Genomic DNA, 25352 nt, shown 5'->3' on the forward strand with positions numbered 1-25352 from the left:
TCTCTCTCTCTCTCTCTCTCTCTTTTAAAGATGTCATAATTCTTACCTTTGCTGCCAAGGCTTTTAAGCTGTCGAGGAATCTCTGCCAGAAATCCTTGAAGAGTGGGCGGTCGATTTGCTTCAGGCTATCTTTGGTGCTGGCATCCACACTGACATATAGCTGCGTAACCGGTTTGAGGTTCCTTTGCAATTTAAAAAAACAAAAAATAGGGGGGAAATTATGCCTGTGTCAGGTGTTTCGCGATGTAAAACTTACAGTCTATAATAGATGTGGTAATTAAATATTTCACAGGGTCTACAGGCTTCTACCTCTCCCAAAGGACTGAAGTACTGATTTTCATAATGGGACAGAATGGGCTGTCAGTCGATTATTTCTAACAGTGACTGGGCACCGTTCTTAATAAACTGAAAGCATTCAATTACTTAAAATTGGTCCCTCTTCAAACACTGGCTTTTAGTGAAAACAAACAAAATGAGATCTAGCTTCAGGTCAGGCACCATCAGCCCAGGGCAATTAGAAGGGGTCTCAGACTTGAGTTTCCCCATGAACTCTGCCATTCAAGCTTCATACAGCTGAAATGCTGCGACCACGTGGGGTCTGTGCTGACAGGCCACCTCCCGTCCTCAATTCACCGAGGAAAGTTTTCTAAGGAACAAGAAACAACCCAAAAAGCGCAAACCTTCTCTGAAAGGCACAAAGCCACACCAGTGCTTCACCTATGCCTTGGAGAGCCAGAGTGGGTTTAAAGTCCAGCCTTGCGGGGGCGAACAATGACCTGGTCAGGGAGCTTTAAGCAATGTGGAGCTAAAACAGCAACCAAGCCTTTATAAAGGAGCACAACCCCCAAGAAAAATGTATGTTGCAGATTATTTTTCTTTGCCTTGTTGACGAAACAAGGCAAAGTCATGAAAGTCATTCATTCTTATCTACTCTACCACTTGCCAGTTATACTTTAAGTCCAGACTGTATTCTTTCCAAAACCTCCCTGTTCTCCCTTCAAATGGGCCTCATAGGGGCGCCTGGGTGGCTCAGTCAGTTAGGCGTCTGCCTTCGGCTCAGGTCATGATCCCAGAGTCCCGGGATCAAGCCCCACATTGGACTCCCCACTCAGTAAGGAGTCTGCTTCTCCCTCTGGCCCTCCCCCGCTCATGCTCTCTCTCTCAAATAAATAAAATTAAAAACAAAACAAAACAAATGGGTCTCATAATTCATCTTCTTCAATAAATTTGCAACTAGAAAGAAATTTCCCTTTAATAATGCTTTGACCAAATTCTCCCACTATTAACTTTCTATAACTATTCCAGAATTTTATTTACCCCTAGGATTTATTTATGCATTTTTTTGCTTCAAAGTCTATGCACTTTTAAAAACTGAAATATAATTCACATGCCATAAAATACACCATAAAAGTGCTTTATGTTTTTGCATCTATCAATATCAGCCTTATCAATCTTTGAATGTAAGACCTTGAAGGGGAAGAACCGTATTTTTTTTATCCAGACATATAGGCAGGTACTTAAAGCTACTTTTTACTTGATATTGTTGACTTGAGCTAACCTAACTTTTAAGGACATGCAGGCCAAACAAATGCTTATAATGATCTGGCTTAGTGACATATGGAAAAATCAGAAGGATCTAAACCCAAAGTTATTAAAAGTGGAGAAGCTCTGACCAAAGTTAAGAAGTGATTAAAATACTGGCAGACTCATTGCTTTAATCCCTCTCCAACGCTGGCATACAAAGGGAATCCTTAAAAGTTCAATCCTGTGTCACTACTGAGCAAAGGGACATGAATTACTGAAAATGAAAAACAGGAGCACACTGTTAATGGCAGCATTCTGTCTCATCATCCCTTTTTCTGGGAGCCTCTTTAATAACAGACAAGCTATGCTACCTTAACTGGACTTTATGTTTTACAAAAAATAAAAACAGAAGAGACTGTTTTAATGGATACTGCTGGCTATCATTATCTGATAGTTACAGGACTTCGTCATAAAGCTGCCTAATGCAAAATGGGAACTGGCTTGACCTTTTCACTATGCCTTCATAACTACTTAAGATTATGAACAGTAAATTCCAAAGGCCATAGTTATTTTACAAACCTCCGTCATCTGCAAAAAAGGAAGCCCTGGACACTAAGAGTACCAATAAGAAATTTTAGTCGGTACTAAATGTCTGAGATGCTATGATCAAGGAAGTTTATACATCTCTTACCAAAGAGCAGAGGAAGCATGAAGAGGAGGAAAAGTCCCTAGAAATTACAGAGCTTATTCCTAAGGGACTCAAAACATTAAAAGTACCTTGGAGAAATCTTCTGAGCCTCAAGGATCTTATGTCTGCCTAATATTGGCCTCTATTCCCCAGGACAAGCAATGAGGTTCTCAGCATGGTCATTTATCTGTCACCATTGTATATAGAGATAGCATCATTTTAGTTCCCAAAAAGCAAGAGAATGTTATAAACTTAAAATAATGATAATAATTTGTGTCTGAGAATCTCACATTGCTGCTGAGAACAATTAAAAAGGACAATAAGATAAAAGGGAAATGCAATCCTAAAGCTAATCCCCAGTGAAAATGCCCAATGAATCTTGATAAGATTATTGGGATGATCCTTCCTCCTGCTCATTTTAAATCTCTGAGTTAGGAACAATCATATATACAAATGCACTGACAACTGAACGTAAAAATCCCTCTTCCTTTCTGCCTTTCTTCCAAGCAGGCCATTGGCTTGGAAGGTAGAATGAGGCCTACCAATCTCTAAAGCAAGGAAAAAAGGAAGAGAGATTTGTATTTGCAAGAAATCAAATGGCTTAGAGAGTAAGTTTGATGCTCCTATCGAACAACAACAACAAAATAACCGAAGTAGTCCAAACATCAATACCATTAAAACCAGAATCTGGGGCTGTTAGGTCTGGCCAAATAATTTAGGAGGAAAAGAGGAGGATGAAGGGGAAAGACTGACTGAGTATTCATCACGTGCTGGGTGCTCTGTGCTCTGTGCTTCAGCCTTCTCTTTCAGTTCATGAAATCTTCAGAGCAAAACAACAAGGTAGTTAACCACTTCTGCCAATTTTAGACATGATGAAACTGAGATTCAAAAGGTTAAGTAGCTTGTTCAACAATCCACAAGTGTCAATAATGACATTCAAGCCACGATGTTACTCCAGAGCCTGTTCCCCCAGCCCTGCACCACAATGCCTCCATCAGAATGGTCAGTTCACAAACAGTGCTGGCTAGTCCTTTGTCAAAGAAAGCCAAGAGCAGTATTTCAAGCCTCACAGCAGTATTTCTCCAAGTGTGGTCAGGACTACCTGCATCAGAAGCACTTGCAAACTCAGGTTCTTGGGCCTCTCTCAAGACTGAATCACTTTCTAGGAATGGAGCCTTAGAAAGTATATTGTTATATTAGTTTCAAGAACTTCTCAACATTGATCAAAGAAGTTGAAGATACAAATAAATGGGAAGACATCCCATGTTCATGGATCAGAAGAATTAATACGGTGAAAATGAAAATGTCTGTAATACCCAAAGCAATCTTTAGATTCAATGCAATCCCTACCAAAATTCCAATGCACTTTTTACAGAAATAGAAAAAACAATCCTAAACTTCTACAGAACCAAATAGCCAAAGCAATCCTGAGGAAAAAAAGAACAAAGTGGGAAGCATCATACTTCCTGATTTCAAACTATAATACAAAGATATAGTAATAAAAACAGTATGGTATTAACACTAATATTAAAACAACATTAAAACATTAACAACACTAGGGGCGCCTGGGTGGCTCAGTCATTAAGCGTCTGCCTTCAGCTCAGGTCATGATCCCAGGGTCCTGCGATCGAGCCCCGCATCGGGCTCCCCGCTTGGCGGGAAGCCTGCTTCTCCCTCTCCCACTCCCCCTGCTTGTGTTCCCTCTCTCGCTGTGTCTCTCTCTGTCAAAGAAATAAATAAAATCTTAAAAAAAACAACAACAAAAAAACATTAACAACGCTAAAACAAACAGACAAATGAAAACAGAATAGGAATCCAGAAATATAGCTATGTATATATGGTCAACTAATATTTGACAAGGGAGCCAAGATTACCCAATATGGAAAGGACAGTCTCTTCACTAAATGGTGCTGGGAAAACTGGATATTCACATACAAAAAATGAAATTGGACCCCTATATTATATCACTCACAAAAATTAAGTCAAAATGGATTAAAGACTTAAATGTAAGACCCAAAACTATAAAACTCCTAGAAGAAAACATAGGGAAAAGGTCCTTCGCATAGGTCTTGGCAACAGTTTTTTGGATATGACACCAAAAGTGCAAGCAACAAAAACAAAAATAAACAAGTGGAACTACATCAAATTAAAAAGCTTCTGTAAAACAGAAGAAATGATCAACAAAATCAAAAAGGCAACCTACAGAATGGAAGAAAATATTTGCAAATCATATATGATTCAGGTTTAATATCTAAAATACATAAGGAACTCCTACAACTGAAGAGCAAAACAACCTAATCTGATTTTTAAAAATGGGCAATGGACTAGAATAGACATTTTTCCAAAGAAGACATGCAAATGGCCAACAGGTACTTGAAAAGGAGCTCAACATCACTCATCGGCAAGGAAATGTAAATCAAAATATCATAAAACTTCACCTCTGTTAGAATGGCTATTATCAAGAAGACAAGAGATAACAAGTGCTGGAGAGGATGTACAGAGAAAAGGGAACCCTTGTGCACTGCTGGTGGGAATGTAAATTGGTACAGTCACTATGGAGGCTCCTCAAAAAATTAAAAATAGAACTACCATATGATGCAGCAATCCCACTTCTGGGTATTTATCCAAAGGAAATGAAATCAGTATTTTGAAAAGATGTCTGCATCCCCACGTTTAATGCAGCATTATTTACAATAGCCAAGACATGAAAACGTGTCTATCAACAGATGAATGGATAAAGAAAATGCCATATTATTCAGCCATGAGAAAAAAGGAAATTCTGTCATTTGCAACATGACTGATGAACCTGGAGGACATTATGCTAAGTGAGATAAGCCAAACACAGAAAGACAAATACTGCATGAACTCACTTAAATGTGGAATCTTAAAAAAAAAAAAAGTTTCCATTAGCTGTTTTCTTCCCTGTGTATGGGCCATATTCTCACTTCTTTGTCTATTTCATTTTAAATAATATTATGTGCAACTCTGCATATCAGATACCTCCCAACCCAGTGTTGCTGTTTTATTTGTTTGTTGCTGTTTTTGTTGTTACTGAAGTCCTTTGGCAAATTCTGTATTCTTTCTTGTGTTCAGCCTGTTTGGTTAGCTTAGTAGTATGCTAATGATTGGCCAGAAATATTCTTAAATGCCTTCAACCAGTAAGGCTCCCAGCCTTTGCTGAGGGTTCTGTGTATGTTGGGGCATGCCTTCAATGCCTAGGCAGACAGTTGACAACTCTGCCTCAGTTTTCACTGTCTGCTTGCTCAAGACATCAACATCAGGCAGGAGTGAGAGCATAAAGCCTTGTCAAGTCTTCTCTGGCATGCCCACCCTGCCCACGGGCTAGCTTCTAGCTTCCCAAGAATACACTGGAACTTTTCAAAGTTCCCTATGAACATCTCATTCCCAGCTTTTCCTTTTAATTTCTTTAGTCAGCTTCTTGTTTGCCCCAACCATTACTGCTGCCTCAGGAAGCTGTGAAGTTAAACGATTGCCAATAACTGCCGATACCGAGAAACACCCCAGAGAACAGCTTTTTCCCTGGACAGAATGTGAGTCACTTCAAATAAAGACCACCCCTGTGCGTAAGGGGTTCCAGGGAACTGCCACATAACCCACATAATGACAGTTCTCTGGAAATGGGACTCTGAAGGAGTTCCCACTCTGTTTTGCCCCCTCCCCGCTGCCAGGTTGCTGGTTTTTACTATGACTATAAGCTATGAGGTCTAAGGCTACTGCAGAGCTGGGGGAGTTGGGATGGAATAGCACATATTAAGACACCATGAAGCTTAGGACATGAAACAGCACATATTAACATATCACAAAGCTTACTGTTCCTATTGGGATTCAACCATTTTTCTAGAATAAATGCTCCTCAGAGTGTTGTGTACCTTTGGTTAAGAAAAAGTTGATTCTGACAATTTTTGCTACTGTTCTCATTGTTTTTATAGAGGACCAGGTTTTGAAAGTCTGTATGTACTCTGTTATTCCTGCTGACATCTATCACATAAGTTTTGCTTTTATTCCCATCATTATCCATCACAATATTTTCGACATCCATTATGATTTCTTCTTGAACCCATAAGTGAATTAGAAGTACACTGCTTTAATTACAAACATACTGGAATATTCTATTAATCTTTTTGTGTTGATTTATAGTTTAATTCCAGCATGTTCAGATATCATGCTCTATATGATTTCAATACTTTGTTGAAACTTGCTTAATGGCCATTAGGTAATTAGTCTGCAAGCAAGTTCATGCTCTTGAAGAAAATTATATTCCAAAGTTTCTGGATGCTCTATTTCTGTAATATAGGCTAAATTTGTTGATTTAGTTGTTCAAATCTTCACTACTGCTATTGATTTTAATTTGCTTAACAGTTTGAGAGAAGTATATTTAAAAACCTACTATTTCTCCTCATAGTTCTTTCAATGTTGAGATTATGTTACTGTGTTTACAAGTTTTAAATTGTTATATTGTTTTATGTTTCCAGTGGGTTTAAAATTTTATTAAGAAATGTCTATCTTACCTCAAGTAATGGTGCTTGTCTTAAAGTATACTTTGACCAAATTTTTAGCCTACCTTTCCAAAAGTGAAAATTCTAAGTGTTTTCATGTATTATCTCATATACTCACAATGCCATTATAAGACAGTCATGATTATAAAATCAGTTCACGGGTTAGGAAACTAGGCCCTGAGAAGTTATCTTCCCCGTGTCACTAAGATAGCAAGAGATTCAGTTAAGATTCAAACCAGATCTCTTCTAGACCAGAGCCCAGCTCTTAATACCTGACTGTATTTCCTCTCTCTTCTTTTAGTCTATCTAGACCTGCATATTTCTTTTTTTTCAAAGATTTTATTTATTTATTTATTTATTTATTTTCTAGAAAGAGAGAACATGAGCAGGGAGAAGGGGCAGAGGGAGAGGGAGAAGCAGGCTCCCCACTGAGCAGGGAGCCCAACGCGGGGCTCGATCCCAGGACCCTGGGATCATGACCCGAGCCGAAGGCAGATGCCACCCAGGCACCCCTAGACTTGCATATTTCTGAAAAGCATTCTATCAATTCATAGACGTAAGAGAAGACTATATTTTAAACTTAACATGTTTACTACAAACAAAACAGGCTGGGAGGGGGAAAAAAGCTTCTATTCAAAGGATCAGGTGATATTTATAATCTTCATTTCATTGGAAGCTGTTTTCTAACCACTTTGAGCTAAAAAAATACAAGAAAACTATTTTTATTAAAACTCATGCATTTCTTCAAACATTCACTAAGCATCTAATATATGAAGAGCTATCCAATTTATAGAGGTTCTCTAATACATATGGCAAATGTCTTAGCAAAAACTAAAGAAAACGAAACACACAGCAAACAAAGTAACAGAAATACTGATGGAAGAAGCAAAACAAAGAGAATGAAGTTCACATATAGCTTCAGAAGAAGGTGCTCAAAATAAAGGGACAAACGTGGTGGAGGTGGGGAGGTCTGGGAAGTTAAGTGCTAATGTGTCACAGTTAAATATGGAACATAGTTCTGTCTTCTTATGACCAGCTGCTAGCACACAGAAAGCTGTACATCAATAATATTTACCAAAAAAGAAAAAATTAGATTTTAAATGTAAACTTAAAAATAACATAAAACAAACAGATAAGAAAATAATGATAAAAGGGGGACTCAAGATGAAGCTAAGAGTATATGTCAGCCTACAAAGAGCTACGCAAAGTCTACGAAGAGCCTCTAAACTCTAAAACACTCATAAAAAGGGGGACACAGTCATAGGTTTCAAATGTCCACAAAGAAGAAGAAACCAGTTGGTTCTCTGCGAGTCCTCAGAGAGAAGAAACTACTCAGTGTTGTAGAACATCACTCTCAACAACTTCATGACCTTACAACATGACGACTTTCAGGGGTCTGCTTTTAACAAGGTGTCTCCTGTAGGGCACTGGCCTCACAGCCCAGAACAATTTATAAGAAGGAATAACATGGCATGCGCTAGTAGAACAATGGTGTGATGGACCTCTCTGATGGCAGGGCTGAATGCAAACACAGACCGTACAGAATTAGAACAAGGATTAGGGGCCAAGGATAGAGTGTGAGTCAAGCAAGCCACTTTTAAAGGAGAAAGTTCTTTAGACACCAAAACACAGACTGCATATGAAACACGCAAGAATATTCTTTCCTTACTCAAAGCGATATGCTTCCATTTTCCTTGACCATGTGGTACCTTTCATGGTTTCGTATTTGTTAGAAATGGTGACAGAAACTTCTCTGCTATAAGAGAATGAACAGTGCAACTCCTCTGACAAGTGGCAGGTGACACTCAGCCTTATGGTGGAGGAGACAACAAAATGGGGAACGGTCTGGCAAGCTGAAAACCACAGGCTTCACCGAAAAGATAACCATTACTTGGTGTGATATTGTATAGTAAGATATATTTACTTATGCCTAGTTCCTGGCATAGAGTTCCTAAAACCCTTGGCATTTCCTGAGTGACAGAGGTGAGAGAAGCATCTTTTGTGATTCATAATAGCCCCCTTCAACCAAAAATATTTACTTTATTAATGAGGTGACTCCCGATGGGCCCCTAGACAGCTTCAGATAGGGGCTGGTTGCCAGAAGAACCAACCATGTGATCAGAGAGTTGGAACTTTCAGAACCACCCCCCAACCTCTAGGGAGGGAGACAGACTGGAGGTTGAGCTAATCACCAACTGACAAAGATTAAATCAATCCTGCCTCATGTAATGGAACCTCCAAAAGCCCTCTACGTTATGGGGTTCTGAAAGCTTCCAGGCTGGTGAACACACTGAGGTACGGGCCGGGGTGGGGGGGGGGCGGGGTGTAGTGTGCCTGGAAACGGGATGGAAGTATAGCGCCCCTCCCCCATACTGTGTCCCATGCATCTCTTCCATTTGGCTATTCCTGAGTTGTATCCTTTATAAGTAAATGGTTTTCCCTGATTTCTGCGAGCTGTTCTAGCACATTACTGAACTGGAGGAGGGAGTCACGGGAAGTCCCAATCTATAGCTGGTGGGTCAGAAATACAGGTGCAATCTGGGACTGTGCCTGGTATCTGAAGTGGGGGCAGTCTTGTGAGACTGGGCCCCGAAGCTAACAGTCTGCACTAACTCCAGATAGCGTCATAACTGAACTGAATTGTAGGACACCCAGCTGGTGTCCGAAGAGAACTGGAGAATTGCTTGGTGTGGAAAAACCCACACATCTGGTGTCAGAGTACAATGAATAAGAAAACCAAGTAAGAGTGAAGTGTTCTGGTATTGTAAAAACAGCACTTTATACTTGGCTTTTAACAAGTTTTGCCAGGTTGTCTTTTCCAAAAGTCAGAAATTCAGATTCTATGCAAAATCTCTGGATGTTAACTGTTGGCTCAAAAAACAAACAAGCTTTTAAACATGGTGTGGGCAAATAAAAACCTACTTGTGATCAACTACCAATTTGAAACCTTTGGTCTAACGACCCTCCAGCCATCCCATAAAATTATCTTTTTTTTTTTTCAACTGAGTTCCTAAAAAATAAGGAGTCCCAGTGGTTCGAGGTTATCCTCCTGGACCACTACAGCCTCTTGCCTCTTGTGCTATATAGTGAACTATCAAACATGGCCATTAATTCCTCCCCTGCCTATATCCATGTCCCCTTGCCCTGCAGCTGGCGGTGCCCTCTTAGCTGGGACTTGCTTTGGCCAATGGGAGTGAGCAAGTATGACACAAGCAGATGCTCAAATGATGCTTATGCATTGAAGCTCACCCTCTCGTGCTGCTCTATGAAATCCTGCCGCTGGGATAAAGTTCAGACTAGCTTACTGGAAAATAAGACGCTACATGAATAGAGGTCCCAGTTGTCCCAGCCATGGCCAGATAAACCAGCCAGCCCAGCAGATCTGCCAGCTGACACATGAACAACACTGAGACCAGCAAAGCCAGGCAAGATCAAAAGGTCTCCCCGCTGACCCAGAATTATGAGCTAAATAAATGGTTGTTAGTTTGAGTGACTCGGTTTTAAGATGAGTGATTACAAGAAAAGATAACTGATAAGATGCTACAACATCGCAGAGATATATGCCTGCCAAAAATATGACTATAAAACCACTTGTTTTTATGGAATTAAGAGGGCCTTTCCTCAAGAGAAAAGGCTTTTACGGTCCAATCACTACCAGTCCTATTATTAATACTAAGTGTCTTACATATTCTGGTAGCTTTTATTAGCTTTCTCATTTGCCCAAGGTGTTAGCATCTATCCTCCATAATCCTTGAGGACCACTCACTGTAAAAACTCCCCTTGGTGGGAGAACTGTCAGCAAAAAGCCACATACTTTGCAGCTAGAGGGGAGACTGAAATTCTCTTAAGGAAAAGTTAAGTATCATGAAAAGGCAAGTAGTCTGAATATACACTTGCGTGTGGGTCAAGGGAAGGCCAACTGGCAAAGTCAAGAATCTCCTTAGAACGTATCAAAGTATGGGCAGTACTACAGTAATTTAGGGAAAAAAATTTTTAATTAAAAAAAAAAAACTTAGTAAACCACCAACTACCCAGAGTGCATTATTACTTCCAGAGCATGCTCAATGAAAAATGGTTGCAAGATGTTCACTTGATAGCTCAACTGAATGAGCTGACCTGCTGTACAGAATTAGCAATATAAACATTAGGGGTAACTCCCAAAATTCATGGTCTCTGTGCTATATTCATAAATCTATTGCCTTGTTTTTCTGAAAGAAACTAAGACACCAGAGACAATTGGTACCTGGATTCCTCCGAATTCATGGAAATAAAACAGTATGATCTGTACTCAGAGAAGTATTTCTCTTTCCATTTTCTCTTGGGCCAATGGGTTAAAGTGAGAGAGCACTTAGCTCAACTCAAAGAGGTCTCAGGTCAGGAAAATATTAGCTTAAAAGTAGGGGCACCTCAGGACGATTTTGTTTCACCACTGTACAGTCCAGAGTATTTGAAACTCATAGTTTTATAACACATCTTAGTATCTGCTATGTCAAATCTCAGTGCTCTTCTTTTAACTTTTTTATGAACTATTCACATCATTCTTTGGGGAAATGTTGGGGTAGGAAAGTTACCTTATATTTAGGACTCCTAACAACTGGGCTTATATATTATTGCCACACCAGTAGGACCCCTCTGCATTAAAGAAAGGTACACCTAAACATTATGTTCTTCAATCCACTTCTCTTAGGGTATCAATTATCAGAAATTCTTCTCAGATCCTAGCAATAGTATGTTGATCTTAGCAATAACCGTTGATCTCAGCTTTTGGGTTATTTCAATAAATAACCAAGATATGCCAACTCTTTGAGGTCCAAACCTAAAATGGCTACTTCCCACATATTCTCTCCTTTGCCCAGTTAAACATAACTAAAGAAGGGATGCACTCCCCTGAACCATGGCACCCTTGATACAGGAGCTTAAAGAATGATTTAAAAAGCGAAAAAAGGAACTTCCCTTTTCTGAGCACTCTTTCTTTCTTGAGTACTCCTCACAGGGTGTATCCTTCCATTTTTTTAAACTCTTGTGTTCAACATCAGAGAAATCTGCTCATTTCCTATTCCCAGGCCCTTGCCACTTCACTTCTTCCTCTTTGCCTCCCTTCCAATTTACCAGTGTCAATACTAAAAGACTGGTTTAATCAATGCCTTTGTATCCCATTTTTCACTGATGGCAGTCAAGACCAGCATGGACATTGTGTTGTATCATGATCCCCCCACTGACAAGAGGAGGTTCACCAGACAGAGTGGGGAAGACAGACCCAAGAACAATTCCTGAATGTTCACTATGTGCCAGGCATTTTGCTGGACACAGCTTATTTACCCCTCTGTAATTTTCTTCAGTCCGTGAGCATTCGCAGGAGCAAACAATGATCATCATCATTTCACAGAGAATTACCTACATCCCACTTCTGGCAGATTTCATTCTTTTTACACATATACGCCTCAAATTTGGGATAGACTCCCTTTTTGTATATGTTGTATGTATATAAATCCCAACACCTCTCTATCGCAACTTCTCCCTCATGAGCCATCTGAAAACCCAGGGGTTTTAAACCTAACAAAAGTGTTTAAAAAGGAATGGTAACCCATACAAAATTTATACACTGGCATTTTAAAAACGTTTCCCTTTTAACTTTATCTTTTTATATACAACTTCAAAAAGTAGTATTTTAGCTATCCTTGTGACAATGTCACTGGTTTTATTATTGCCCAGTAGCCAATTTTAACCAATTCTCTGATTTCCTATGATGCTAAATTTTAAACTGACTTTGTGTGTGCCTGGATGTGTATGATCATTCTTTTTACAAACAGTAGTGTCTTTTTTATTGAATAAATTGGACATGTGACACTGTGTAAGTTTAAGGTGTACAGCATGTTACATTTATATACTGTGATATGACTGTCAATGTAACATTTATCCACTACATAATTTAGTACAATACTATTATCTATACTCATTATACTGTGCATTAGGTCTCTAACAGGTTATTTACTACTTGTAACAAGTTTGTACCCTTAAACTCCACCCTCCGTCATTCCCTGGTAACCATTTTACTTTTACTTTTTTTTAACAAATTAACTTTTTGAGATTCCACATACAAGTGATATCATTTGGTACTTGTCTTCCTCTGACTTGCATACCATAATATGGTCCATCCAAGTTGTTGCAAATGGCAGGATATCCTCCTTTCTCATCAGTGAATAATATTTCATTGTGTATATGTACCACACTTCTTTTATCTCTTCATCTGTTGATGGGCATTTGGGTTGTCTCCATATCTTGGTTATTGTGAATAATGCTGCAATAAACATGAAGTACATATAACTCATCAAAATCCTGTTTTCATTTTCTTTGGGTATATATCCAGAAGTGGAGTTGCTGGGTCATATGGTAGGTGTATTTTTAATTTTTTGAGAAACCTCCATATTCCTCTATATTCTTTTCCATGGTGGTTGCATCAACTTACATTCCCACCAACAAAGTATAAAGGTTCCCTTTTCACCACATCCTCGCCAGCACGTGTTGTCTCGTCTTCTCAGTAACAGCCGTTTTAACAGGTATGAGGTGGTATCTCACTGTGGTTTGGATTTGCATCTCCCTGATGATGAGTGATGTTGAGCATCTTTTCATGCACCTGTTGGCCATTTTGATATCTTCTTTGCAAAAATGCCTATTTAGTTCTTCTGCCCATTTTCCAATCAGATTGTTTTTTGTTGCTAAATTATTTATTTTGGAATGTTCTATATATGTCTGTTAAGTCCATTTGTTCTAAAGTGTGGTTCAATTCTAATGTTTACTTATTGATTTCCTGTCTGAATGATTTCCTGATCCATCCATTGCTGATAGTGGGGTATTTGGGTCCTTTACTATTATTGTATTATTGATTTATAGCTCAAGCTCTCTTAGTATTTGCTTAATATATTTCAGTGCTTGGGTACTGGAACTGTATATATTTACAAGTGTTCTATCTTCTTGATGTACGGATTCACTTATCATTATATAATGACCTTCTTTGTCTCTTGTTATCCTTTTTGGCTTGGAGTCTATTTTGTCTGATATAGGTACTGCCCCATCTACCTCCTTTTGATTTCCATCTGTTTGGACTGTCATCTTCCATCCTTTCACTATGTGCCTGTAGGTGTCTTTAGAGCTGAAAAAAGTCTTCTATAGGCAGCATATAGTTGAGTCTTGTGGGTTTTTTTGTTTTAATCCATTCAGCCACTCTGTGCCCTGTGACTGGTGGGTTCTATCCATTTACATTTTGGGTGATTACTGATATGTAATGATTTACTACTGCCATTTTATCTTTTGCTTTCCCATTGTTTCTTTTTCCTTCTGTTTCTACCTTTGTAAGTTGGTGGTTTTCCATGGTGATTTGCTCAGTCTCCCCTCTTCTTTATGTTTCATGTCTATGCTCTACATTTTTGCTTAGTGATTACCATGAGGATTACAAAAACAGCTCCTAGATAAAATAGTCATTTTTTCTGCTGATAGCAAATCAAGATTTGCCTATAAAAATTCCATCCTTTTAATTCTTCAATATTTTTTAATTTTTATTATGTTCAATTAGCCAACATACAGTACATCACTAGTTTTTCATGTAGTGTTCATTAGTTGCGTATAACAGCCAGTGCTCATCACAGCATGTGCCCTCCTTAATGCCCATCCCCAGGCTATCCCATCCCCCCACCCCCTCCCTTCTGTAACCCTCAGTTTGGTTCCCGGATTCCAGAGTCTCTCATGGTTTGTCGCCCACTCTGATTTCTTCCCATTCAGTTTTCCCTCCCATCCCCTATGGCCCTCTGTGCTATTCCTTATATTCCACATGTGAATGAAACCATATGATAATTGTTATTCTTCGATATTTTTGATGTCACAAATTACCTTTTCATACTGTTATTTTGTTACCAAGTTGTAGTAGCCACAACTTCTTAATGCTTTTCCTTTAACCTTTATACTATAATTAAGAGTTTAATATACTACTCTAAAAAAGGGTTACAGTCTTCTAATTGTCCATTTACCACCTTAATCAGAGTTTTGTGTACTTTCATCTTCCCATTTCGGCTTGAAGAGCTCCTTGCAACATATCTTGTAAGGCAGGTCTAGTGGTAGTGAACCCCCCTCAGTTTTGGTTTGTCTGGGAAAGCCTTTATCTTTCCTTCATATCTGAAGGATAACTTTGCCAGATATTCTTGGGAGGCAGTTTTTATCTTTCAATATTTTGAAAAAATCATCCCACCACTCTTCCCAAGGTTGTAGAGTTTCTGCTGAGAAATCTGCTGATAGCCTAATGCAGGTTCCTTTGTAAGTTATTGTCTTTTTCCCCCAGCTGCCTTTAAAATTCTTTACCATTGACTTTTGCAGTTTTAATATAATGTGTCTTAAAGAAGGTCTTTTCACATTGAGATAAGTGTTTTATTAGCTTTGTGGACTTGTATGTCCAGTTCTTTCCTCAGGTTTGGGAAGTTCTCAGTTATTATTTCTTTAAATATGCTCTCTGCTCCCTTCTCTCTCTCTTATCCCTCCGGTATATACCCATTCATCTAATGTGGACTCCCCTAATGGAGAAACTCACAGGGTTTCTTTATTTTCTTAAAATCTTAGTTCTCTCTCCTCTTCCACCTGAGTCATTTCTAGATTCCTATCTTCCAGCTCGTGAATTCTCTCTTCCATCTGATCTGCTCTGTTTCTAATGCTTTCTAAATGCATTCTTCACTTCATTTATTGAGTTTTTCAGCTCCAGAGTTCTGTTTGGTTCTTCTTTAGAATTTCAATGTCTTTGGTAAAGTATTCCTTCTATTCATTAATTTTATTCCTGAGATCACTGTATTGCCTTTCTAAGTTTTCTTGTAGCTTGTTGAATTTCATCATAATAGCTAGTTTTTAATTATGTATCAGATTGCAACAGTCTGTGTTTTGGGTTTGGTTACTAGAAAATTGTCATTTTCCTTTTGTGATACCATGTAACCATGATTTTTCATAGTGTTTCATGAAAAGTGCCTCTGCCGCTGCATCCAAAGCAGCAAACACCTTTCTTATTTAGGTAAAAGCCTTGTTTACTTTGATTCTAATAGTTTTAACAGGTTGGTAATTGGAAGCCTTCCTTTTATCTTCCAGAAGGTGGCGCTGCAGCACAAGTTTTTGGTTTCTCTTACCAGAGCTGACTCCCCACTAAGGCTGGGAGAGCTGTGCATTTAAAAAAAAAAAGCGGGGGGCGGGGGGGTGCCTGGGTGGCTCAGTTGGTTAAGCGACTGCCTTCGGCTCAGGTCGTGATCCTGGAGTCCTGGGATCGAGTCTCCCATCGGGCTCCCTGCTCAGCGGGGAGTCTGCTTCTCCCTCTGACCCTCCCCCCTTTCATGTGCTCTCTCTCTCTCTCATTCTCTCTCTCAAATAAAATCTTTCAAAAAAATAAAAAATTAAAAAACTAAAAAAATTTTAAAAAGCGGGGGGGGGAGGTGGCAGCAGAGTGGAAGGAGGGGTGTGCTTAGCACCTAGGGCTTTGGGTGTGCCCCATGACCAGGTAGTAGGATCCTCAAGTGGGGGGGTTCCCAGAGCTCCATGGGCAGTTATTTTGCCTAAATTCCCTGGGGCAGACAGCAGGAAACATACTTTCCTTCAGTTCTGTGTCTGCCTTCTTCCCTTCCCTTTTCCTCCCCACCCCAGTCACTGGTCTCTCAGAGAGAGCAACAGGTTCTCTGGCTCTGTAGCAACCACCTTCAGCCTCCACCTCCCCTGCCAGAAGGGTGGTGCTGGCTCCCTACCAGACCTGTCTCTGCAGCCTCTGCTGCCACTCCCCTCACTCCACGGCCCCCTCCAATGCCCAATCCACCCACTTCTGGGTGCACAGACAAATGCATCTCTTGGGTGTCCTGGTGTGCTGTACAGAGGTACTTTTTTTTTGTTTGGTTATGGGAGTCTGATTAGTTGTAAATGGAAGGCAAGAGAAAAAAGGAACAAGGCAGTCCTCCATGACTCTGACGTCACTCTAATACTGTCTTTTTATATTTGAAAATTATTTTCTCCTTTTTTTCATGTTACTCTTTATTGGTCAGTATTTACAAAACAACTTTGAATTTTAAAAGATCATTGTCTTTTATTCCTATGTGGGAATTTCCCCAATATTTCACTAGCCATCTCCTGAGAACTTATAGACACTATACTAGGGACACGAAGATAAATAAGCAGGGGTCACCAGTCTCAAGCAACTCAGTCTTATGGGGAAAACACAAGTAAATAAGTAAAATTTAATGTTTTTGGTGTTATAACATATGAATAGTTCAAGTATAATGCAAAAACAGGTCATTTCCAGGCCTCAGAAGATGGTCATCTCCATCTGTAAAGCTTTCCCTCTAAGTCACCCAAACCAACTCAACATCTTACATGCTAAACCTATTCCTTATGCGATCCTCTACTGCTCCAGGGCCCCATAATCCTAGCAATCAACATGGCTGGAACCCCTCCAGCCATTAACTGGTCCTCTTCTATGCTGGGCTCTCAGAGCCATGCAGTTTGCCAAGCTGATCTATTACGTCTCAATAATGTCTGTCTTAGGGCTCCTCATTCTCACTGTCTTACTTTCATCTTTATGACTCTTACCTAAACAAACACTCTCCTATCTTGTTGCCTGCTTTCTGGCTCTCCCGTTTTACACCATGCTAGCAGACGGCTCTGCAGGAAGCAAGATCTTTCCAAAGAACAGCACTTGAAGTCCTCTACAATCTACCCCCTACCTTTTCAACTTGGTTTCCAGCTGCCAGTCTCTTTCACACACTCTGTGGTCCAGATGAACTATATTTACATAATGGTATCACAAATACCCTAACTTCCTACCTTTCTCAGGAGGTTCTTACTAAAAACTACAGCTTCCTACCTTTAAGATTCCAATTAAACAGTGGCTTCTCTGAGAAGTTTTACCCTGTTTCTCCCCTTGTAGAAAAAAAAAACTGCATTCTCTTTTGAATTCCCCCAGCAATTGATTTGTTCCTCTATTCTTTCTACTAATGTTATCTTCCCTAATAGAACAAATTTTTAAGAGTAGGCCCATCTCTCAGCCCCAAAAAGCCAACATGTGTATGTAATTTGTAATCAATAACCCCTTTTTGAATACATTAATGCCTTCAGTCAAACACAGATCCAAGCAGAGTATCTTAATAAGCTGGATGTCTCACCTGATTTCCACAGGGAATTGTGCATTTGTGACCAGGAAACTGGAGATTTTACACTCGTGGAGTAGTTTCAAAAACCTATTGATTTCTGGGTACATGATGGGTTCTCCCACAAGGGACAACGCACAGTGCTTTACCATCATCCCCTCTTCAAAACGTTCTTCTTTGACACCTGGTACTCCTGGAGAACACAGTGAAAAGGAACAAGCTCTATAAGGCATGGGGAAAGAATATCACTTTTATTTTTCTTAATTAAAGAATTTTAATTTTTCTTAATGGTTCTTTGGTTATAGAAGGCAAATTCATTTTTGATACCATTCAAATAATATAAAACAAGGGCCGGGGGGTGCTAGAATTAGTAAATCAGAAAAATCAGCAGTCTCATCTTCGGTTTTAATACTAATTAAACCACATGAATATAAGCAGACAAAACGAACTTTGTTAGCTAATTATCTGGAATGCAGGACATATTACTTTCCATAATTTGCTTAGCTCTGTATTCTTTCACATTGGTTTAAGAAAATGAACTCAAATGTTTATCAACAGATAAGTGGATAAACAAAATTTAGTATAAATGTGCAATGAAATATTATTCAGCCTTGCAAAAGGAATGCAATGCTGACAGGTAACAACATGGATGAATCCAGGCTAAGTGAAAAGAGCCCAACACAGAGGGACAAATGTATGATTCCATTTATCTGAGGTACCTAGAATAGGCTAATTCAGACAGAAAGTGGAAGGTTACCAGAGGCTGGGAAGAGGGAAAAACAAGGAGTTATTTTTTCTTGGGTACAGAACTTCTGTTAGGGATGATGACAAAGTTCTGAAAAGGGATAGTGGTGACAGCTGCACAATATTAAGAATGTACCTAATGACACTGAATCGTATACCTTAAAAATGGCTGCACTGGTCAATAGTGTGTTATGTATATATTCTACCACAATAAAATTATGGGGGGAGGAAGCTGAGCGCAGTATAAGGAAAAGCCTCTTCTAGACCAATCATTTCTCCCTTCATTCCACAAGTATTCTGAGTTGTGAAACTAAATGGACTTGGTCCAAAAGTATATAGGAGAGAAAATGAAGAACCCTGAACTTCTCCCCTTTGGCTGCATGCCAGAATCACCTGGAGTGTCAAAAACTAGGTCCACTGCCAAAGATTCTATTTAATTGGGGTGGGCGTAAACCAGGATAATGGGAGTTTTTAAAATTCTTCAAGTGATACTAATGTGCAGCCAAGGTCCAAAACCACTGCATAAACCAGAAGTCCCCAAATCTGTTTGCACACTGGAATCACCTGGGAAATCTTAACACTTCCAAACTCCAGACCCCAGCACAGACCAATTAAATCACAATCCTGGGGGAGAAGCCCAGGCATCAGTGGTTTCTGAAGCCCCCCAGGTGACTCCAATGTGCAAACAAGTTTGGGGACCACTGGCACACACCATGGGTTCTCAACCCTCACCGGACATTGTAACTACCCAAAGCACGTTTAAAAATCCCAACGTCCAGGTGGTATCCCAAATCAATTAAATCAAAACCTCTGGGGATGGGACTCAGGCATGTTTTTTAAACACCCCCCATTTGATTCCAGTGTACAGAGTGAGTTGAGAAGAACAGTTCTCAATTCAAATGTAGAAGGCACTCATGACAGTCCCTCAATCTAAGACAGAAATTTGGAAGACTTGGGAAGAGTATAAAAAGGGAAATAAAAATATATCTCCTTTACTTCAGATATTTCTATCAATTAACTCTAGGTTTTTTTCAAAGCATACAGTCTCTGAAGAATACAGACTCCTTGTGGAGATTGGGAGTGGGAGGAAGCATGTTCATATTCCCTCTCTGTCACTTATCAGCCACCTTGGACACACAATAATTTCATGAACTGTAAAAAGCCCCTACCTCCAAGAACTTTTGTTGGCATTAAATGAGATAATGCACGTAAAAGGCTTTAGCAGAGTGCCTGGCACACAAGAAACATTGGTTAAAAATTTATTACCACCACTATCCTGGTTTCTTACAATGACTGAATCCCAGTCAGTATCACCTTAATAACAACAACAAACCTGGAGAAAATAAAGTCAGATTTCACTGCTCATTTGTACCTTAGTTTCCAGGAAGTGATTTTATTTTATACACATGCAAATACAAACACACACACATAGTCTATGTGGAAATAAGCAACTGCAACTAAATACCAAGAGATCAAACTAACACAATACAGGCTAAAATCAGAACAATCTAAATGTGGCAGGTGATATCTGCTGTGATCACTATCTAACTGCAGTTCTGAAAATACATTTTACATCGGTATTTTTAAATGAGTAATTTCTTAGGTTACTGAAATCTGAGATCTTAAGTATCAACTTTTTTAAAAAAACCTGATCCTTAACTCACTGTATGTTGCCAAAACAACTCAGCAGTAAGCATAACATTTCCTTTTTATATAAAATATCATTAACTTTAATTCCCCCAATGAGCAGATGAGTAGAAGGACAGATTTAACCTGAACTGCAAAATTAACCTGAAACTCATGAAGTAGATAACTGAGCATTGGCTAGGCCCTAAGCACTGAAAGTCACGTGTAGCAGGTCTAAATTCTGGCTGTCCCACTAAGCTGGTTTGTGCTCCTTGGTCAAGCCACTCAATCTCTCTGTGCCCATTCCCTGATCTATAGATGGGAATCTTATACACACACACCTTTTTTTTTCATTAAAGATTTTATTTATTTATTTAGAGAGAGGGAGAGTGCACAAGCAAGGAGAGGAGCAGAGGGAGAGGGAGAGAATCTCAAGCAGACTCCATGCTGAACGGAGAGCCCAACACAGGGCTCGATCTCATGACACTGAGCCAAAATCAAGAGCCGGACACTCAACCAACTGAACCACCCAGGCGCCCCCATACACAACTTTTAAAGAATTCAGTGAAATAAATACCTAGGGCAGTGCCAGGCCCAGCACATAAGCATTCCAAAAATGTTAGTTACAAATATTTTTATTTTAATAATAACTTTGTGAATGAAACAGAAATTCACTTTTAATTATTTCAAATAAAATGGTAATTCCACTCAATTCAACATGTATTTATTGATCACCTACTATGTGCCAACTAGTGTTCTAGGTAACTTTTCTACAGTAAATAATTTTATAAATAATTTCTCTATTTAGAGAAAAACCTCTGCCTTTATGAAGTTTATATTCTTGTGAGAGACAGAGAATAAACATCAAACACAATAAATCTGTAAATTCTGTACCAGTGTAGTCCAATAATACGTTCTGAGATGATGCAAATGTTCTCTGTACAATCAAATAGAGTAGCCACCAGCCACATTGACTCTTGAGCACTTAACATGTGGTCAGCGTGACTGATGACGAACCAAATTTTTTACTTTATTTAATTTTCATTAATTAAAATATAAAGGGCCACATGTGGCTATTGGCTACCACAAAGGATATGCATACCTTTAGTATATTAGAAAGTGATAAGCATATGGAACAGGAAAGGTAGAGCAGGGTAAAGAAGATCAGGGATCCAAAGAAGAGGCAGCTGACTCAAAGAAAGGGCAGTCCGGAGAAGCTCACTGGAAAGGTGAGATCTGACCTGAAGGAGACGAGGGACGAGGCCCAGAGAATAAAGAGGGAAAGAGCACTCCGGGCAGTGGACAGCAGAGCAAAGGCCCTAAGGTGGGAGCAGGCTGACATGTCCAAGGAATCTGAGAGACAGGGGTAGCCACTGCAAGGTTTTGAGAAAGGTGGCATAATCTAAATTTCCTCCTAAATGTTTGGATCAGATTGGCTTCTAAACTGAGAACAAAGGGGCAAAGAGGCTAATCTGGCAAGAGGCTATTGTATAATCTAAGCAAGAAAGGATGGTGGCTTCCACTGAGGTGGTGACAGCAGAAGCTGCAGGAAGAGATCGATCAATAGGATTTTCTAATGGATTGGATTAATGACTTCTACAGGCTTTTGGCAAGAGCCACAGAGCTGCCATCAACTCAGACAAAGTCTTTGAGGGTAACAGGTTTTGCAAGTAAGGAATAACCTGTGTTCAATTTTAGAATGGTAAAGTTCAATATGTCTGTTATATACGTGTGAATGAGTGCCCAACATTCAAGTTTGGATTCTGGAAGATGGACTGGCGGGAAATAAACATTTTGGCAAATGGATGGTACTTCTATTCCAGGTCTGAATAAGATTGCCAGGACAGTGAGTGTAGACAGAGAAGTGAACTGAGTGCTAGAACACTTGCATGTCTAGGGAAGGGAAGAGGGGTCATCAGAGGACACAACCAAGGAGCAGCCAGGGAAGGAGGAAAACGTAAAAGCAAAGGATCAGCTGTCATCCTCTTTGAGAGCCTGAACGGAAAAACATCAGCCTGCCCATTTAGACAATGACAAAAACAAAAACCAAGACAAAAAAAGTCCCATGGGTAAATCTCCTGAAAGAGTAATGATTCTCTGGGATTTAAAAATTATCCTAATTTTCTCAAAAGTAAGGTGTTGAGCAGAATATGTAAAATCGTGGTTCTCTCCTTCATAAAAGCATGTTTCTATTTCGTGCTCACTGCCAGAGGCTATTATAGTGATCTTTCCCAAAACAAGGCCCTTAGGGACCCAATCTCCTGCCTTACTTCACTGTCCTCAAGGAAATAGGTCAGAAAATAAGACATCCTCTAAATTTCTAATAGAAAGACGCCCCAGAGCGGGAAGGCAGTCCAGGGAACAGCAAACGCTACCTTTCAGTAAGAAATCTACAGAGATATTTTCCACAGGGGGAGTGTCTGTCTGTCTGTCTGTCTGTCTCTCTCTCTCTCACACACACATCTTTCTCTCTCTCTCTCTCTATGCTCATGTTCCTCTAAACCTTACCCCCTTCACTAAACTCTGCTTTGTTATTCTGATTTTTTTTTTCCTTAAGCAAGTTTCTGACATTTCTCTTATCCTGAACATCTTCCTAATCCTGGACAATCACTACTGTCATCAGATTAACTAGGAAGCATACTTTATCTCACTCAAAGATGCCAAAGCAGAAATTTAAGATGCCAGCAGTGTTATCCTTCTGTCATAGCAATAAAACCAAGTAATACAAAAATAAACATAATATATTGCTCAGCATAGGGTATTCATGCCTATTTCTAAAGTGTGGGTCAATCAGACATAAAATAGTCTCCTCTTTCTTTTCATAACAATATAGTCCCCAGCCAAAGATCTTCCTAAGAACCCTCCTGGTTAAACGTCACACAATTCTTTGATATAGTCACTTCCACGGTGAGGTTTCTCATAAATAACCCTCAGAAAACAATTAGCAGGTGGTGCTCTCTTCCTCACCACCCCATGTTTCCTTTGGATGTGTACTTTAGCATACCTTGTTTTGTGAAAACCATCTGTCGGAGACCCTTATTTTTTTGCATTACCTCACGTCTAACTTAAACTATAGATAAAAAACATCTAGCACAAATAATCTCTTTTTCATCTTTGCACCTTCAGCACTGAGGATATTCCTGACAAAGAGTGTTCACTCACTTGACTGCTGAACCAATGGGAAACTGACCTAAGGAAACCTCCACCCCACTCTCTGGAACTATTTCTCCCTGGCATGGGGGTACTTAGAGGGGGACAGACAGCGTTTTGAACAGATGCTGAGCTGCACTGAAATTCTGACCCACTTGTAATCAATATAAAGTTAATTCTGCATGTGTATAAAGGGAAAGCTAATAAAGGTCATGAGAAGAAAGATATTTTGATGATTCAATGAAATAACTGAAGAGACAATAATTGCCCTCGGAACTGAGAACAGAAGCACAAAAGGGAAGCATTTAAAAATATCAGAATATCTTCAAAATCTGTTCAAGGGTGGCCACTTAGCTAAAGCTTGAAACTCAGAGGGAATAAGCAATAATACCCACAGCAAGTCTCCCCCTCCACAAAAATAAAATCATAAAATGACCCAACCAGACCCATGGAAAAAAAAGGTATTCATCATAGGGTAGAAAAGCACACTAAAAAACAAAGGATTCCAAGCCAGAATAAGGGAAATTACTAATGAGTTAAAATTGAACCTCTAAAGAGAGGATGAAGTTAGGATATCCAGAATATAACCAAAAGAAGGAAATGGCTTTGCTTCTTTGAAAACTGCCTATAATATTCCTAAAACATTTCTGTTTAAACCTGAAATTTGTATTCCCACAGATACAGTATTGTTAAAATGAAGATTAAGTTACCATTCAAACCCCCAACACCAAATTAATCTGCAAAATACCTAAACTACAGTATTAATAAATCTATTTCAATGTTAACTAATCAAATTCATTTTTTTTCCTACAGGCAACTGTAACCCAAATTCTAACTAAGGAAATCAGTAATACCCCATTCCTTTGGTTTTTAATTTTGTTTTGCTTTCCTCAAGCCACCAGGGGGCACAAGGTAATAGTCTCAGTGCTCTAATAGGCAAACTCTAACATGGGTGTGGAAGAAAGGGGAACCTTCCTGCAGGGCCTCCGTGAGTAACTACATCACATGAGTTAAGCCACCTCTCCAGACCAAGAGAGTTCAGATTTGGGGAAGAGAGAAAATAGAGTCCACCAGGGGCTGAAATGAAATCTAGAGTTATGTATCTGCATCTTTAGAGTCCACATGTAGGATCCGTGTCAGGACTATACCCAGGTGAGAGTACAGGGTTCAGAAGAGGTAGCATGACTTGTATTAGTCTCACCATCTTTACTCTGAGGCTCACCATTCAGAAAGGAAGGGGACCTGTTTTATTTATACCCGATCCCCTAGGGATGAATAAAAGATAGAACATAGAGACTTCACTGATTGCAGGAGGCATTCAGGTTCATAAAAAAAGAAAACTTTAGACTATAACCATTGATAAAGACTGAGTGAAGTTACAAAATCTCATTGCCTGATGAATTTCTACAATAAAATAAACAACCATGCATTTGAATGGTTTAGATTACTTTCTGCTGACAGCCAAGAAGACAGAAACATAACCAATATTCTGAAATACTAAAATTTCATAATTTTTCCCATTACGATATTTTTAAAAAGAAAGCAATTCACATGCTTGTTGAGGGCTGCAGACTACTACCAGTTTTCTAGAAGAGCTCTGGATTTTTACAAATTATGTATTTCATCCTTTAATAATTAGGGGTTTTTTCTCTTTTAATACTACAGTATCACAGCCAGGTTTACTATAATTATTACAGCAATAAGACAGATTTTCAAAAAAGTAGTGTCTTATTTAAGCTTGGAATGAAATTTAAAAAGCATTAATAAATAGTTACCACGATCCAAACACTGAAGACTCTGTAAAAACATAAAATACAATGAATGAAAGCTCCTTTATGCCCATGTGCCAGCCTGTCTACACCCACCACACCTTCCAATAGAAACCCGTTTTCTACGACTGCTACTACTTTAAAGAAGAATTGTTCTGGCACCCTGAAGAATGTCAGTGTA

At 39.3% G+C, this 25352-nt stretch overlaps 1 protein-coding gene across 3 annotated transcripts in view; it reads right to left on the reverse strand.

Moving 5' to 3' along the window:
* The window catches only part of LOC102743782 (S-adenosyl-L-methionine-dependent tRNA 4-demethylwyosine synthase TYW1), a 193645-nt gene that overhangs the window by 76002 nt on the left and 92291 nt on the right, over nt 1-25352 (reverse strand). For all 3 annotated transcript variants that reach the window (XM_081819628.1, XM_081819626.1, XM_081819625.1), the window contains 2 exons: nt 17898-18075; nt 47-182 (listed from right to left, as the gene is read on the reverse strand). In XM_081819628.1, coding sequence (XP_081675754.1) covers nt 47-182; nt 17898-18075 — 314 coding nt within the window. The remainder of the gene's footprint in view (nt 1-46; nt 183-17897; nt 18076-25352) is intronic.

Source organism: Leptonychotes weddellii, chromosome 5 (genome assembly GCF_054177405.1).
Source record: "Leptonychotes weddellii isolate Sample4059 chromosome 5, ASM5417740v2, whole genome shotgun sequence".
Lineage (NCBI taxonomy): Eukaryota > Metazoa > Chordata > Mammalia > Carnivora > Phocidae > Leptonychotes > Leptonychotes weddellii.